Source organism: Borostomias antarcticus, assembly GCF_949987555.1.
Source record: "Borostomias antarcticus genome assembly, chromosome: 5".
NCBI classification, from domain to species: Eukaryota; Metazoa; Chordata; class Actinopteri; order Stomiiformes; family Stomiidae; genus Borostomias; species Borostomias antarcticus.
This window is the reverse complement of record NC_140238.1, coordinates 3,681,318-3,696,985: the sequence shown is the minus strand read 5'-3', so window position 1 is coordinate 3,696,985 and position 15,668 is coordinate 3,681,318. Positions and strand designations below refer to the sequence as shown.

At 47.9% G+C, this 15,668-nt stretch overlaps 2 protein-coding genes across 2 annotated transcripts in view; both read left to right on the top strand.

Moving 5' to 3' along the window:
• LOC311309194 (pleckstrin homology domain-containing family G member 3-like) overlaps positions 1–6,166 on the top strand; it is a 38,530-nt gene extending 32,364 nt beyond the window's left edge. Inside the window, exons 16-18 of the mRNA XM_084438373.1 lie at positions 1,391–1,549; positions 2,748–4,266; positions 4,410–6,166. Of these exons, the coding sequence (XP_084294499.1) occupies positions 1,391–1,549; positions 2,748–4,266; positions 4,410–5,191 (2,460 nt within the window). The 3' untranslated portion in view covers positions 5,192–6,166. The remainder of the gene's footprint in view (positions 1–1,390; positions 1,550–2,747; positions 4,267–4,409) is intronic.
• A 1,911-nt stretch (positions 6,167–8,077) lies between these two features.
• On the top strand, positions 8,078–15,593 carry xgb (x globin; the record flags this gene model as incomplete). Its single annotated transcript, XM_084438504.1, has 5 exons — positions 8,078–8,226; positions 11,861–11,968; positions 13,050–13,170; positions 14,032–14,112; positions 15,471–15,593. The coding sequence occupies 5 exons, from the start codon at positions 8,078–8,080 to the stop codon at positions 15,591–15,593; spliced, it is 582 nt and encodes a 193-aa protein (XP_084294630.1).
• Positions 15,594–15,668: the final 75 nt, after the last annotated feature.

Here is a 15,668-nt window from a genome sequence, read left to right as displayed (position 1 = left end):
TAAGACATTACGGTACATTGGGTATAAAACAGTGAGGTACATGGGGTATAAGACAGTGAAGTACATGGGGTATAAAACAGTGCGGTACATGGGGTATAAAACAGAGAGGTACATGGGGTATAAGACAGTTAGGGAAAACGGGGTATAAGACAGTGAAGTACATGGGGTATAAAACATTACGGTACATTGGGTATAAAACAGTGAGGTACATAGGGTATAAGACAGTGAGGTACATGGGGTATAAAACAGTGAGGTACATAGGGTATAAGACAGTGAAGTACATGGGGTATAAGACAGTGAAGTACATGGGGTATAAACCAGTGCGGTACATGGGGTATAAGACAGTGAAGTACATGGGGTATAAACCAGTGCGGTACATGGGGTATAAGACAGTGAAGTACATGGGGTATAAACCAGTGCGGTACATGGGGTATAAGACAGTGAAGTACATGGGGTATAAGACATTACGGTACATTGGGTATAAAACAGTGAGGTATATAGGGTATAAGACAGTGAGGTACATGGGGTATAAAACTGAGGTACATGGAGTATAAGACAGTGAGGTACATGGGGTATAAGACAGTGAGGTACATGGGGTATAAGACAGTGAGGTACATGGGGTATAAGACATTGCGGTACATGGGGTGTCTCTGGATAGTTTTACTAGTAGCTATAGGTCACCCAGCTGCATGTCTGTCCTTGATTGCTGGTAGTGACTGTACCTCTTGGCTCTTCGTGAAAGTCAACAAAGGAGACCAGCTTCCTCAATAGTCATGTTTGTCTCTCACCTCGTCTCTGGAAAGGTGTTGATAAAATGTGCAGAAATAAGTGTTCGTTTTTTATGTCAAATGGGCTTACATTTTGTTTTATTTCTCTAATTCTGTAATATAACTTCAGATAATTCTGTAATATACACATCAAAATGATGGAAATGTATACTGTATATTATTGAAGATGTTAGAATTGGTTTAATCCAGTAATCTTTGGTAGGATTAGCACTAAAAGCATTGGATCAAGCATCCACAGATCTGACAAATAACTTCAAAGCTAAATTTAAAAGTCAAATAGGCTTCATTGTTATAGGTCATTATGCTTTGGTCTTTGGTAATCATATTGCTAAAATGTTTCCCCTTAGATTAAAAAAAGAAAGCCAAAGCGTTGTGAAGGTTAATTGTTGTAACAACATTACATTGTTTCCTGGTCCAAATGTCATTTGTCCACTGCCTTACAGTAGTAAAATGTACTGTCTTACAATTGGGCATTCAATTCAAATCAGGTGCCTTCAAAGATGCCTTCAGAATATTTTCTGACAAGAAATGTTGACATATTTGATGTGATATTTAGATGTGGTTATCTGCCCATCATTGGTAACCATGACCACAGCATGCAGACTGATTTTGCTATTGTCCCTTGGTGTTGTGACCTGTTCTCTCAGGAGGAAGAGGAGAGAGAGATGGCCGACCAGGAGACCCCAGAGAGGCAGGAGGAGAAGACGTCCACCCAGGAGGAGCAGAGAGACATATCTAGGACGGAGGCCCTCACTGACCAGGTACTAACTGTGGGGCACAAAGGAAGCAGGTGTCTGTTTTGGTACAAGTTAAAGAGTAACTATACGGCAAAAAAAAAAAAAAAATCTGTGAAATGCCAATGATTTAGCCTGAAAGACAGCAATACTGGTATTCAATTCAACATTTAGTTGCAATAGTGATATATATGTGGTATTTTAATAGTAAATCTGTCATGATTTGGCCCCTAGTGGTTCAAATCTGCAGAAGAAATTCATGATGTACAAGCACCTGTAAAGTACAGTATATGAGGTACATTAAGGAAGTTCTGATTGGTTATTTTATGATCTTTCAGCACATCTGTGTATGAGGAAATTTGTGGAGTAAACAAATCGGCCCTTTTAAGCTCTTTTGGAACATTTGAGATTTATCTTGATGTTTGAATAACCCAGACTGCCTTTCAAGTCTCCTGAATCATAGCATTTCAGAGTTGTGTTGGTAAATAGTCTGTTTTTAGTCATGTAAATGAAAGCATCCCCCTATTCCAAGACATCTCCCCCTGTCAAGTGCCTACAGTATGTCAAACAGCATTTCCATTTTTGGGGACAGTCAAACAGCATTTCCATTTTTGGGGACAATCAAACAGCATTTCAATTTTTTGGGGCTGTCAACATATTTCATAGATCCCATATCTCCCGGGTCTCAGTGAGACGGCATCGCTGGGTCTGAGCTGAGTGTGAGACGTTATTCTCCCTTATCTTCCCTCTGCAGCTCATCGCCACACACACACACACACACACACCCACACACACACACACACACACACACACACACACACACACACACACACACACACACACACACACACACACACCGTCAGACGTCTGCGACTGGGAATGAGCCTGGGCTAGCAGTAGACTGGGGTTGGTGAAATGAAAACACCTTTGAAATTGCTCCATTTGATGGAGTCAGGCGGGCGTTAGAAACACCCCAGGGCTCTATTTATAATACGGAATTAACTACCATGTCGAGCCGGAAATGGGATCGAAATGTCTCTATAATTCTATCGCACCTGCGGTGGTTGTTCCATTAGACTGGCCTTTCTTCTGTCACGGCGTGCCCGGTGGCCACTAGATTCTGGATGTTCATTAGCTGGTCTCCACCCTTACATCATTTCGTGACTCATCGTATTCCAGAGTGTATTATGTCATTCTGACCTCAACTCTGTCCTATCCTGTACAGGCTCGCCTGAAGGAGACGCCCCCTCCGATCGATGCTCCTCAGACTCGGGTCGAAGAGGAGGAGGACGTGACTCATCACTCGCCGCCCGCTGTCTCTGCTCCCCTGCCGCCTAGGGAGGCGGTAGCTGAGACCCCGGAGCCCGGGGAGACCCCGAGCCAAGCTAGGGAAGAGGAGGAGGAGGAGGAGGAGAGCGACTCCTCAGCCCTCCAAATAGACACCAGCAACGGCAGCATTGTTACCAATGAGGAGTTTTCAGAGGAGGAGGAGTCGGAGTCGGCAGCCGAGTCCGGGGGTGTCTCCCCCCCCTCGGTGTTGGACCAGGCCGGCGCCATCGCCGAACGCTTTGCCGGCGGCCACTCCCGGCGGGGCAGCCTGACCTCTGAGGACCTCCGCTCCCCGGCCTGCCCCCCGCCCCCCCAACCGGACGGCGGCGGCGACGCCCCCTCCCTCGGCGCCGAGCTCCGGGAGAAGACCCCGACGAGGCCGTCCGACCCTCCCCCGGAAACCCCGTCGTCCCCCGAGGCCTGCTCACCGACGCCCGCCCCCGCTTCGGAACCGGACCCACCGGGCCCGGAGGTGGAGCACAGGTCCACTCTCTCCAAGCGGGACCGCCTGCTCATCCACAAGATCCGGAGGTACTACGAACACGCGGAGCACCAGGACGCCGGCTTCAGCATCAAGCGCCGGGAGAGCCTGTCCTACATCCCCGCAGGCCTGGTCAGGCACCTGAGCAGGCAGCTCAACAGCATGGACCCCCAGGACCCCCAGGACGCGCCGCTGCACAGGAAGGCCTCGGCTCACGTCCGCCCCACGTCCTGGTCCGTCTTCAACCTGCCCGGCCTGGAGAGAGACCAGGGGTCAGACGTCGGGCCGGACCCATACGCCCGACACGGTGGGCCGGACCCACAGAGATGCGCGGAAGACGGCGAGACGCCCGGGTGTCGGAGTGGCGGCGGCGGCGGCAACGCCCATGCCGGCGCGGAGGAGTTCAGGCCGTCCTCGGAGATGGTCGCGGTGTGGCGAGACATGGAGACGGAGGCGTGCGGGAGTTCTGAGGAGCCCCGGGCCGACGGGCGCGCTAAGGAGGAGGGAGCCAATCACGGGGGGCCGCCCAGGAGGGGCGACAGCCTCGAGGAGCGAGGGGAGCCTCTGAGCATCCTGGAGGAATCGGACGCCAGCTCCGTCTCAGAGGAGTCCTTCGCCTCGTCTCCTTTCCCGGCCAGGGAGGGGGTCGCCGGGCTCGACCCGTGTCCGAACAAGCCCCCCAGGCCCACGGGGCGGAGGAGGCTGGCCCGGGCCCCCCTACCCAGGATCATCAGCCTCCGGTCGGGCGTGGCGGACGAGCTGATCCTACAGGACATGGAGAGGGTGAAGAGCAAGGTGTTCCAGCTGGCCAGACAGTACAGCCAGCGCATCAAGAACCACAGGCCCGTGGTGAGGCAGAGGAACAGGGAGGGGGAGAACCTCCTCGCCCCCAAGAACCTGCCTGCCGTCCACGAGGAGAACCCCCAATGCACGGGTGAGTGAGAAATCCAGAATCTACCGAGATCTCCGGCATACAGTAGATCACATCCGTGCGCCACAAACACCTTTCTATTGACTCGCTATAAGGCAAACCAGTAAAACCTTGCTATCTTTTCTCCTAACGATCCCTCTTCACAGGTAAACCCAGCCTGATGCTGTCACTGAACGCCTACGAGCAGGTGATCATCCAGGAGATGCGCTCCCCCAGCCCGTCCCAGACCCTCAGTTCTGGGGCCAGCTCGCGGGTCACGTCCCCCTGTCCGACGCTGACCAGCGGACCCCACAGCCCCGTGCAGACCGAGTCTTTCCACTGGCCGGACGTCAGGGAGCTGCGCTCCAAATACACCCCGAGCCCCAGGCCGGATCCCAGGGACTCTCACCGCTCGGTGCTGCTGGGCCGCAGCAGCTCGGCCCCGGAGGGGATTCTGGAGAGCTCCACCGAGAGGTTCGGTTCCTCTTGGAGCTCCGCCGACTACTCGTTCGGCTGCAACGGCTCCGTAGACTCCCACGGGGCTCCGCCGGACTGCCTAGGCGTGGCCCACGGGGGTGAGGGGGGAGTGGGGGAGACTCATCACCGCCCCCCGCTGTGCAGGTGGAGCTCTCTGGATCACATGCTCCCGCTTCACGAGCTGCAGAACCTTCCGGCGACGGTGAGGAGCTGCTGCTTCGTGGCCGGTCATCCCGCCGTGCCCAACGAGCGCAAGGTCATCGTAGTGGAGAGGGTCCCCGCCGGGGGGGAGCCAGGGGACAGAGGGACACAGAGGGAGGAGGACGGAGGGTGTAGAGGACAGGGGACACTTCAGGACTTGGACAGCCTCCGCAGGGGAGGGCTGGACTGCGCCAGGATGTCCGTGTGGAAAAAGACGGAGAGGAGTCTGGTGAAGAACCTGCGTGAGAGATTCCAGAGCCTGAGCTCCTAACAAAGGAACCATGGAACCATGGCTAAAGTTCATCTAAACGCTCTGAGTAACCCATGACATCCATAGCAATAAACCATGAAATGGCAGAAATGTGTGACTATCCGCCAGTGAATATTATTGATGTTTTCATCACAATGTTCTTTTTTTCTATTTCTTTTGTCTGTCCATTCATCTTTTGAGTTTGTCGATGCGGTCAACACTGGTGTCGTGTCACCACTGGTAACAAGGGATATGGTCGATCAAGGACCCTAAAGGACCTTCTCTTTGTAAAAGTTGTATATACGACACTTGTACATTTGTCTTTTGCCTTCACCGTTAAGGGTTGTTTATATGTAAAGCGGGTAAATATATATAATTTGGTTCTATGTATGAATGGAAGATAATTGTGTTCCTTGCTTGTGAGAAATCGGTTGACAACAAGGAGACACAAAAACTAGTCCAGGTGACGGAGAATATCATTAAAATAGCTGGCATCAGCCATTTTATGGTTTCAATGTGAGAACCATAAACAAAGAAACGATTTTATTTTTATTTTTTTGAGGGGGTGGGGAGTGGGGACAACAGAGACGACAGATGGGAGTTCAACTGGGGTAGCAGAGACTTGGCCACAGTCCAGGTGATCACCATAGAGGAGAGGCTAATTCACTATTACTGTATCAAGTGCTGCTCATCACAAGTTTGACCTCTGACCTCCAAAGAGCTTCTGTCAGCTGAGTCGTAATTGGTTTGTGCACTGCTACACCGCTGGGGCGTTATTCAGACCAATATGCTTCACATTTAGCTACTACACAATTCTCATTCATCACAAACTTTTATACCTCTTTATTTTCGTTATTTATGAAATTGTTGTATTTGACGGTGGGAATTTGTTTTCTTACAAATACTAACCAATCTGGTCCCTTACCTTTCCATTCTAGAGACGGAGGAATATATTATTTTCATGCTTGAAATGGCATACAGTATATTCTCAATAAAAGCAGAGATTTTGAATCGCATGTGTGTTAATTGCGCTTTTAATTCCAAGAATGACTAATCAATATTAGTATGTCAACTACATAGCTGGAAAGTCTGCACATCTTTCACATTCTCCACGTTTTATTACGTCAGTTATTCTATTAGTTCATTTTTTTCTCAATTCTACACAAAATAGCCCATAATGACAAAGTGAAATCAGGTTTAGACATTTGTGCTAATTAAAACAAGTGTGCACACCATTCGATATGACACCCAAAAGTGAGCTGAGGTGCGTCTTGGGAAAGAAGCTATGAGCTTGGCTAGGTTGGATGGGGAGTGTTGGTACACAGCCGTTTTCAGCTCTTTCCACAGATGTTCACTTGGATTCAGGTCTGGGCTCTGGCTGGGCCACTCAAGGACCATCACAGACTTTCTCCGAAGACACTCTGTTCTCCTGGCTGTATGCATCTGGTCGTTGTCATGTAGGAAGGAAAACCTTCGCCCCAGTCTGAGGTCCAGAGAGCATATTTCGTTCAAGGATCTTGGTGTACTTGGCTGCATCCATCTTCTAGTCCCTCTATCAGGACAAGTCGCCCCGTTCCCGCAGCTGAAAAACATCCCCAGTGATGAGTGGTGCCTGGTTTCCTCCAGATTTGACACTTGGTGTTCAAGCCAAAAAAGTTCAATTTTGGTTTCATCAGAGCAGAGAATCTTGTTTCCTATGGTTTGAGAGTCCTATAGGTGCCTTTTATCAAACTCCAAGCGGGCTGTAATGTGCCTTTTACTAAGGGGTGGCTTCCGTCTGGCTACTCTACCATAAAGGCCTGATTGGTGGTGTGCTGCCTGGATGGTTGATCTTCTGAAAGCTTCTCCCATCTCCACAAGGACACGCTGGAGCTCAGTCAGAGTGACCCTCCGGTTCCTGCTCTCCTCCCTGGCCAAGCCCGTCTTCCCCGACTGCTCAGTTTGACCGGGCGGCCAGGTCTAGGAAGAGTCCTGGTGGTTCCAAACTTCTTCCATTTACGAATGATGATGGCCACTGCTCTTTGGCACCTGTAAAGCTGCCCTTCTCCAGATCTATGCCTTGACACAATCCTGTTTCTGAGGTCTGCAGTTAATTCCTTTGACCCCATGGCTTGCGGTAGCTCTGACATCCACTGTCAACTGTGGGGCCTTATATAGGCAGCAGGTGTTGGCAATCCCCAATCATGTCCAATCAATTGAATTTAGGAGGTGGACTCCGATTAAGTTGTAGAAACATCTCAAGCAGTATCAGTGGAAACAAAATGCACCTCAGGTCACTTTTGGGTGTCATATCAAAGGGTGTGCACACTATTATATTTTTCGATTTTTAATAAATTACCACAAATGTCTAAAAATCTGTTTTCACTATGTCATTATATTCTATTTTTTTAGATTTTTTTTTTAAAACACAAAAAAAATAAATCTAGGCCTACTGTAGAATAAGTCTGTAAACTAATAAAAGGGAGAAGGTGAAATATATATATAATATTACATAGTGTTTCATAGTGGCATTTCAGGTGCCTATGAGTGTTCAGGGTTGGGTAAACCTAAACGCTTAGGTAAACCTTGAGTACAAAGACATACATGGAAAAAAAAAAAAAGTAGAATGAGCTAGGCTATAGGCTACAGTTATCAAATCACCAAGCCCCACCCCTTAGATTACAGGTTATGAACGGTTATCATGAAGCTGATCTGCTGTTACCAAACGCTCTGCGCTGTGAGCTCTGAAGACCACGGAGTACCAGTCATGTGTGGATGCTGGTCTGGGGAGATCGTGTAGGCTGCTGCAGAGGCGTATAGGCTCAACTCGGACCAACTGATGCCAGGAACGCATTATTATTCAGTAGGCTAATAAAACCATTTTGGGGGGATTGTTTCAATTTTACAGTTCCATAGGCTATTACCAAGATGGGCTGCGCAATATCTGGGCTGGCGACACCAAAAACGGCGGAGGAAGCCGCCGCTCATCTCACCCAGGACCAGATCCAGATGATCAAAGACTCGTGGAAAGTTATCCAGGAGGACATCGCAAAAGTTGGAATTATTATGTTCGTCAGGTGAGTGTATTATTGTCAATCCGTCTAGCCTATGCATTTGAGTTTATTTGAATTTATGAATGCCTATCAAATGTGTCTATTCGCTAACTTTCATTAAATGATTTAGGCTACATATCAGATGTAGCAGGGGTGTAGCGGTAATTACAGTAGGTGTAGGCTACTCTGACGAGTGCAGAGTTTACCCACCTTGTTTCCCCTCATTGATTAATACAGTTGATCAGAAAACAGTTGAGTAAACTCAATCCCATTTTAATAAGGTGGGTAAACCGAGTTCACTTAATTGGGTTTACCCTGGATGTAGACCTATTAACGAGAGGACAGTTCAATGGCAGATAGGAGGAGAACCGAGAACATGCAAAATGTGAATGCCAATGCAAAGATGAAATGTATGCGTCGTTGATACCTGACCTTGGTTAACAGGACCAAAATGATAAGTCGTATAACCTCTCCATTGTGCGTATGTGAGCCTCCCATGACCGCAATGCAACCTTGGTACTTCTGCGCTGGTCTGTTCCTAAACCTCTCGGGGCCACAGGGGGGGCTGCTTGATTTAACCCGATTAAGAGGTGGTGCTAATGTCTCCTAACCATGCAGCTGTATTCCCTCGGTCATGAAGCCTCAAGTCCTTCATTAAAAGCCTGGAGGAGGATGTGTCCCTCTCTCTAGTCACACCGCGCCATGTCTCAATGTGAATATCCATCAGGTCCCCACACTGCCCAGTGCCTTGAAGGGTGATGACATTAGCAGTTACACTAGCAAAACACGTGAGATGGACGGTTGTTGTTGTTGGAGTTGGATGGTTGTCCTTAGAAACACCTCAGGGCTTCCTGCAAGGAGCATGAATTATATTACACGCAGTCATGGTTTGCTAATGGGGTTGGACATGGGGCCAGTGGTGGTGGAGAGAGGCTATATGGGGCTCAGCATATGACTAAAGGCCCAGTCAGGGCAATGTGTGCCCTGGAGGAGATCCAGACGGTTGAAGAGATTGACCTTAGCATGTTAGCCTGGATCCACAGGGGCCTCCAGTGGTTTAGGGCCACCTCTGCAGCCCCTGCAGACAAGGATGCCATCTTATGAACAACACCATGCATATTCAGAAGACCAACGCCGCCTGGTACAGTAGAATCAGTTACTCTACTGGCTGAACATTCATCTTCATCTCCTGTCTGTGTAGAATGGCCCGGGATGCTCGGCTGATTATTCGTTTTCTGCAGCTATAATTGAGGGTGTATTGTATTGCGTTTCTATATTAGGAACTGTAAGAACACTTCAAGGGAGCGTTTGAACGACCGGCTGGCTCCGTGAGATGAGGTCCTGAATTAGGACTCCACTTCCACTGACACTGCGCACTTGTGAGGACGTAGGCTCTCGAGGGAACAAGCGTCAGGCCCGTCACCTGCTGTTTACGTTACGGGGCTTGAGAGACAACGGAAAGTCCGCCAGCGCTCCAGTCAGCGAGGCGCAGTGTGTGAATCACGCCGTGCTCCTCAAAGCGCACTTACAGTCATTTCGCCGGTGAAAAGTGACCTCTCATCGCTCTCACGCCCGAAATAGAACACATCCCATCAGGAAGTCTGCTTTTAACAGAGCAGCACAATTGTAGTGGATTAAGTTTGCACAGTACTATTCAATCTACAGTAGAATATGTATTCAGAGTATGAGGGGTTTGTATGTTCTGTTATGTACTGTATGCATATTCTTCTGAAACTTGTAGGCAGTAGAGAATCAAATGGCACAATGTATGGTACAAAGTAATTGTCCCTTGCATTATTTACTATTCAAACCATTATTCTATGCATTTGAAGTTAGGCGTACAGAGCAACTATTTACAGGTCCATCTTGAAATCACGCCTCTGTTCATGTCTCATTGTGTGTCACCAAGAGAGAAATATGGAACAGACACCTATTTCAATTGTTGCAAGGCACTCATGATGATACTGTAGTGGCCATGGACAGAATATAACAGACGTTTCTTTTATTCCGTAGACAAAAGAAAAGCAGTGGGTGCTCACAGACTTGCAAAGCTCTCAGTCCTTTCTGACACAGTGAACCAGGGCGATGATGGAGGGGAAACACAAAAATAAGGGTTGTTGTTGGTCGATGGCGTCACCTCTGTCGTCATGTGTAACTGTCCCTCCAGCTGTGATCTCTGATGGAGGTGATGTCAGGGGGATATGGGGTGACATCATGGACCTGACTGCTAGCCAGTGTTACAGCGCGGTTATCCTTCTATAACCGAGAGAAGTTGGATTTTTGGTGCAAGGTGGGCCTAGTGAGACAACAGTAGGCCACTGACAGCTGATGTGGTCCCTTGCTCAGAAAGGATGTTTGAGGCACTGGTGAAAAGCCAGCGAGCAACTCTACAGAAGGACATTGTACGTAAGTGAGTGGAGAGAGAGAAGGTTTCAGTATGTGATAAAGAAAAGAGTGTCCTTTTTTGCATTTCGTTTTATATGACCTTTTATGTGTTGCACTTGATGACATCTCATGTAAAGCACTTTGAATTGCCTTGTTGCTGAAATGTGCTATACAAATAAACTTGCCTTGCCTAACCATTAGAAACACCATAGAGCTTCCCGATTGGATCCCAGCGGAGATTAATTCCAGTGTTTCTTGTTTACATGCATTCACCTAAGCAGAATAATCTTTCTCAAAAACAGTTAACACACTGGGTAAAACAGAAGCACGAATGCCATAACACCTTTTTTTTTTTTACTCGCTCAAAACCAGAGAAATCATCCAAAACATGGACAGAGTCTTCCACCATAATAACATTTGCAAAACCCCATGATGCTCTCACAAAACAGAACAATTTGCACAAATTGAAAAACGGTAACTCGACTGTTCCTCCGGGCTGCACTTGACTGAGGTGAAGGGGGAGAGGAGGGATTGCCCATCTGTAGTAATGGGGCCCCGGCGGGGGGGTAATGGAGCACAGCAGGGGGCCGCTCACTCTCTGGTTCTATCAGAGCCCGTTGATGGGGCCCTCAGTTTCACTCTGACACACCTGGGTGATGAGGGCCACGGAACTCAGTACCACGGTGTGAACGGAGGAGACGGCAAACCAATCGCCCTCCTACACAGTCGCACACACACACACACACACACACACACACACACACACACACACACACACACACACACACGCTGGATAGACACCATCCCAGGCGGGACACTGCGTCCAAGACGGGTGCTGTGATTGAAGACGCCAGCAGTGAGGAAGGGACAGATTGTGAGTAGGCTGAATAAGATGCTTGAGACTGAACCGTCAGAACTATTCAACAACAAAAAAAAAGATGAGGTGACTGCCTGTATAATTACTCTCTCTGGATGAGGTGAATAAACGGACTTGTACTTCAGCTTGCGGGCGGATATCTCAAAGGCAAAGACTTTCATTGCTCAAACGAAGGACATCAACGGTCTCATGAATACCGACACGCATTTCTCCAGACACTTCATTAAGAGGCTTATTGAAAACCTGCATGGTTATTTCATCATAAGCTTGAAGGGGACTGAAGGTTGGGGGGGGACTGAGGAGTGGGGGGGGGGGCTGAGGGTTGGGGGGGCGTGGGCAGGGACGCTGTGGGAGGCTCACGGAGTTCTGCTCTCTCCCCCGTCGTCTTGGTAACAGGTTGTTTGAGACCCATCCGGAGTGCAAAGACGTCTTCTTCCTGTTCCGAGACGTGGAGGACCTGGAGCGTCTGAGGACCAGCCGGGAGCTGAGAGCCCACGGCCTACGGTGCGTCCCCCCCCCGACCACCCACCCCTCCCCCCGACCCCCCCCCCCCCCCCCCCCCCCCAGTGTTATTACTTTTCAAGTGGCACGTCTCATATATACTGTAGACTTTATGTAAGAATGTATTCTGGGTTGTTTTTTCTGAGGAAGACACAGAGGGAGAGTTGCCTTAGGCCAAATCCGTCTGAAAGTCGACAGGGTTGTATGCCGTTGAGACGTCACACGTTCATACTGTATCTAAGAAGATTAACATGGTGTGTTTCTGGGTATGCTGAGCTTTTGCATTCCTCTCCACCAAAGACCAACAAACCAAATTAAGCCTGAGTTGGAGGTTAGAGAGGCTGTTATGGCATTAGCAGACAGACAGACAGACAGACAGACAGACAGACAGACAGGCAGGCAGACACAGACAGACAGACAGACAGACAGACAGACAGACAGACAGACAGACAGACAGACAGACAGGCAGCCAGACAGACAGACAGACAGGCAGCCAGACAGACAGACAGACAGGCAGACAGACAGACAGACAGACAGGCAGACAGACAGACAGACAGACAGATACTGTAGGCAGGCAAGCAGACAGATAGACAGGCAGGCAGACAGACCGACAGATACTGTAGGCAGGCAGGCAGACAGAGAGGAAAACATACCTTATTTCTGACACGAGCTCCCTGTACTCTCGCTCACAGAATATGTCAAGTGGCCCTCCAGCCTCTCACACAGACATTAGCGCACAGACTAGGAGCTAGGAGAGGGGAGGGCTCAGCTGCTGTGCATATTCAGAAATGTGCACTAAAGTGGCACGGACACACTTTTTGCAGATAGCAATGGTCAGACAATGAGGCCGCATCCTGTATGAGGGTTTGCTGTCTTGTTCAAAATGTTACTCTCCATTAAAATATAATGGAGTGTGGATAACAATGGGAAACACATTAATATCTGCTTTTATTGATTTGAAGAAATTAATTTAGTTTCTTACAGTCATTCAGGTTGTCTCTGACAACACTCATCTGTTTCCTGTTAGAAGTAACATTGCTCATTGGTGTTGCTCAACTGATGCATGGTTTCCTGTGTGTCCCAGTGTGATGTCCTTCATAGAGAAGAGTGTGGCCAGGCTGGACCAGCTGGACAGACTGGAGGTCCTGGCCGTGGAGCTGGGGAAGAGCCACTACCGCTACAACGCCCCGCCCAAATATTACAGCGTAAGACTGACTCGCATTCATCCTGCCGACGATTCTGAACCCACAGAACATTAAAGGGGTAGTGCACTATTTTGGACTTATTTTGGACTTAAGCCCTATTTCTGATATGTCTAACATCAATCTGAAACATCGCGGCCCTAATTTCATTAATCGCTCAAATATTGAGCTAGGTCGATATTTTAGTCCGACTCAAATTTCTTTACAATGGAAGTGGACAGGGCATTTTAAATACGCGTTGAAAAACTCAAGAAAAACTATCAGGAAGCTAAGTGTGTAATCTTACCGGTCTCAGTATGCTGTGGTGTGAAATGTTTCACAATGCGTTGTGTTTAGCATCGCTCCAGTTCTGATACATTTCATAGTATAGCATACTGAGACTGGTAAGATTACACACTGAGCTTCCTGATAGTATTTCTTGAGTTTTTCCAACGCATATTTACATGCCCAGGGCAACCACTTCCATTGTAAAGAAATTTGAGTCTGACAAAAATATCGATCTAGCTCAATATCTGAGCGATCAATTAAATTATGGTCTCTATGTTTCAGATTGACGTTAGACATGTCAGAAATAGGGCTAAATGTCCAAAATAGGACACTACGCCTTTAACCACCACTGTCCTAGCGTTGGGTCCAAGGCTGAGTTTGCGATGAAAAACGACGACATACACTGATCCAATTTAAGCATGCTCTCAAGTGAATGTAGATCAAATTATCTTTCATGAGTCTCCTGAATGGTATGAGCTTTTCCTGTTTACTGGTTTCCACATGGAGATGATGTTCTTTGATTAAAATTCAATTTGTATTTATCGACGGAGCTGTAGCTGTGTATCATTCCCTGCCCTATTATGCATTACGTTTCAGTATGTTGGAGCAGAATTCATCTGTGCTGTCCAGCCCATTCTGAAAGATGGATGGACTCCAGAGCTGGAGGAGGCATGGAAGGTACATAATTCAATCACATCCCCTGACCCCCCATGACTTCCTGTTTGAGTGTCAAACATCATAGGGGCGGCTGTAGCTCAGTTGGTAGAGCGGGTCGTTCAATGATCGAAGGGTCAGTGGTTCAAATCCCACCTCTGACTGTACACATGTCAAAGTGTCCTTGAGCAAGACACCTAACCCCAAATTGCTCCCAATGAGCAGGTTAGCACCTTGCATGGCAGCTACCGCCATTGGTGTGTGAATGGGTGAATGAGAGGCCATTGTAAAGCGCTTTGAGTGCCGCTAAGGTGGAAAAGCGCTATATAAGTGCAGTCCATTTACCATTTATCTCTTCCCGGAATTCACACTCTCTGCCAAGTGGGCTGAACCCATGGGCTGAACTGGAGGAACCAAAGTCTTCAACAAGTGCTGGTCTGGGCCCCGGACCTCCTTGAGCTACAGAACAGCCCCAGGGTTTTCCACATCTACTGGCAATATGGAAATGTAGCAGAGAGATGGGGTTGATTGACATGGACATTTTGGCCGGAAATTAGTCATATAGTAGAAACTGGAGCGTGGCTCTGTCGCATCACGTCATGTCACATCAGGGTTCCTCAAAGGTTGTTGATGTTGTCGAAGCTCAGAACCCATTGCTGCTGTTATGTGTAGTGTAGTACGGTACGTACGTAACTCAGTTGAAATAAATAATTCAATCTCAAAAGTACTCATTACACACAAGTCAGCTAGTATTGATTTATACCATGACACATGATAGAGGCTACTTTTAAAAGAATGCAACCTTTTTATTATTGTCTGAAGATCAGTCAAAATCAAATGTTCTATCATACTGCACTCTAGTGGATTAAAGAAGAACTACACTTCTCTCTGATTGGCTGGATCATCTACTACTGCATTACTGCATAAACTCTCAATTTCAAAGACAAGAAACTCACCGAGGTGTTAGTTGGTGTTCTGACATATAATTCTCCATAAAGTAAGATTCTGGTTCATCTGGAAAGGCTTTTTTAAATATTTAGCATAGAACTATTTAGTCGCAGCACATACGTGTGTAAACTTCCGCTTGAACTGATTCCGATCTCGTGTTATGCCTTGAAGTAGTTCCGCTTCCTGAATCCCCTCTGCGGATTGATCTACACATCTACAGGGGTCGCGTCAATACAAGTCAATGGATTTCATAAAATGATCAATAAAACCCTACAGGATTCATACTTTGCGGCAAATTTGATGTCAGAACATCATCATTTCATCACTTTTTATTTTATTTAGAAAGATCCGTGATATGGGCTGTCCATGAGAGATCGTTTTGTATTTTAATTCCCAACAATTTGACTTTTTTTGGTTGTGCCTCTCTGCTCCAGACTCTGTTCCTGTACCTGACCAGACTGATGAAGCAGGGGTACGAGGAGGAGGAGAGGCGGAAGCACCCCCACGCAGCCCTCTCGCCCAAGGAGAGGCCAGAGAAAAGGCACACTGCCCTATGAGAGGCCTCCACCTCAGAGACTGTGGCAACAAGCACTGTACAGAACAAATGTGGCACGCGTTGCTTAACTGTGTAT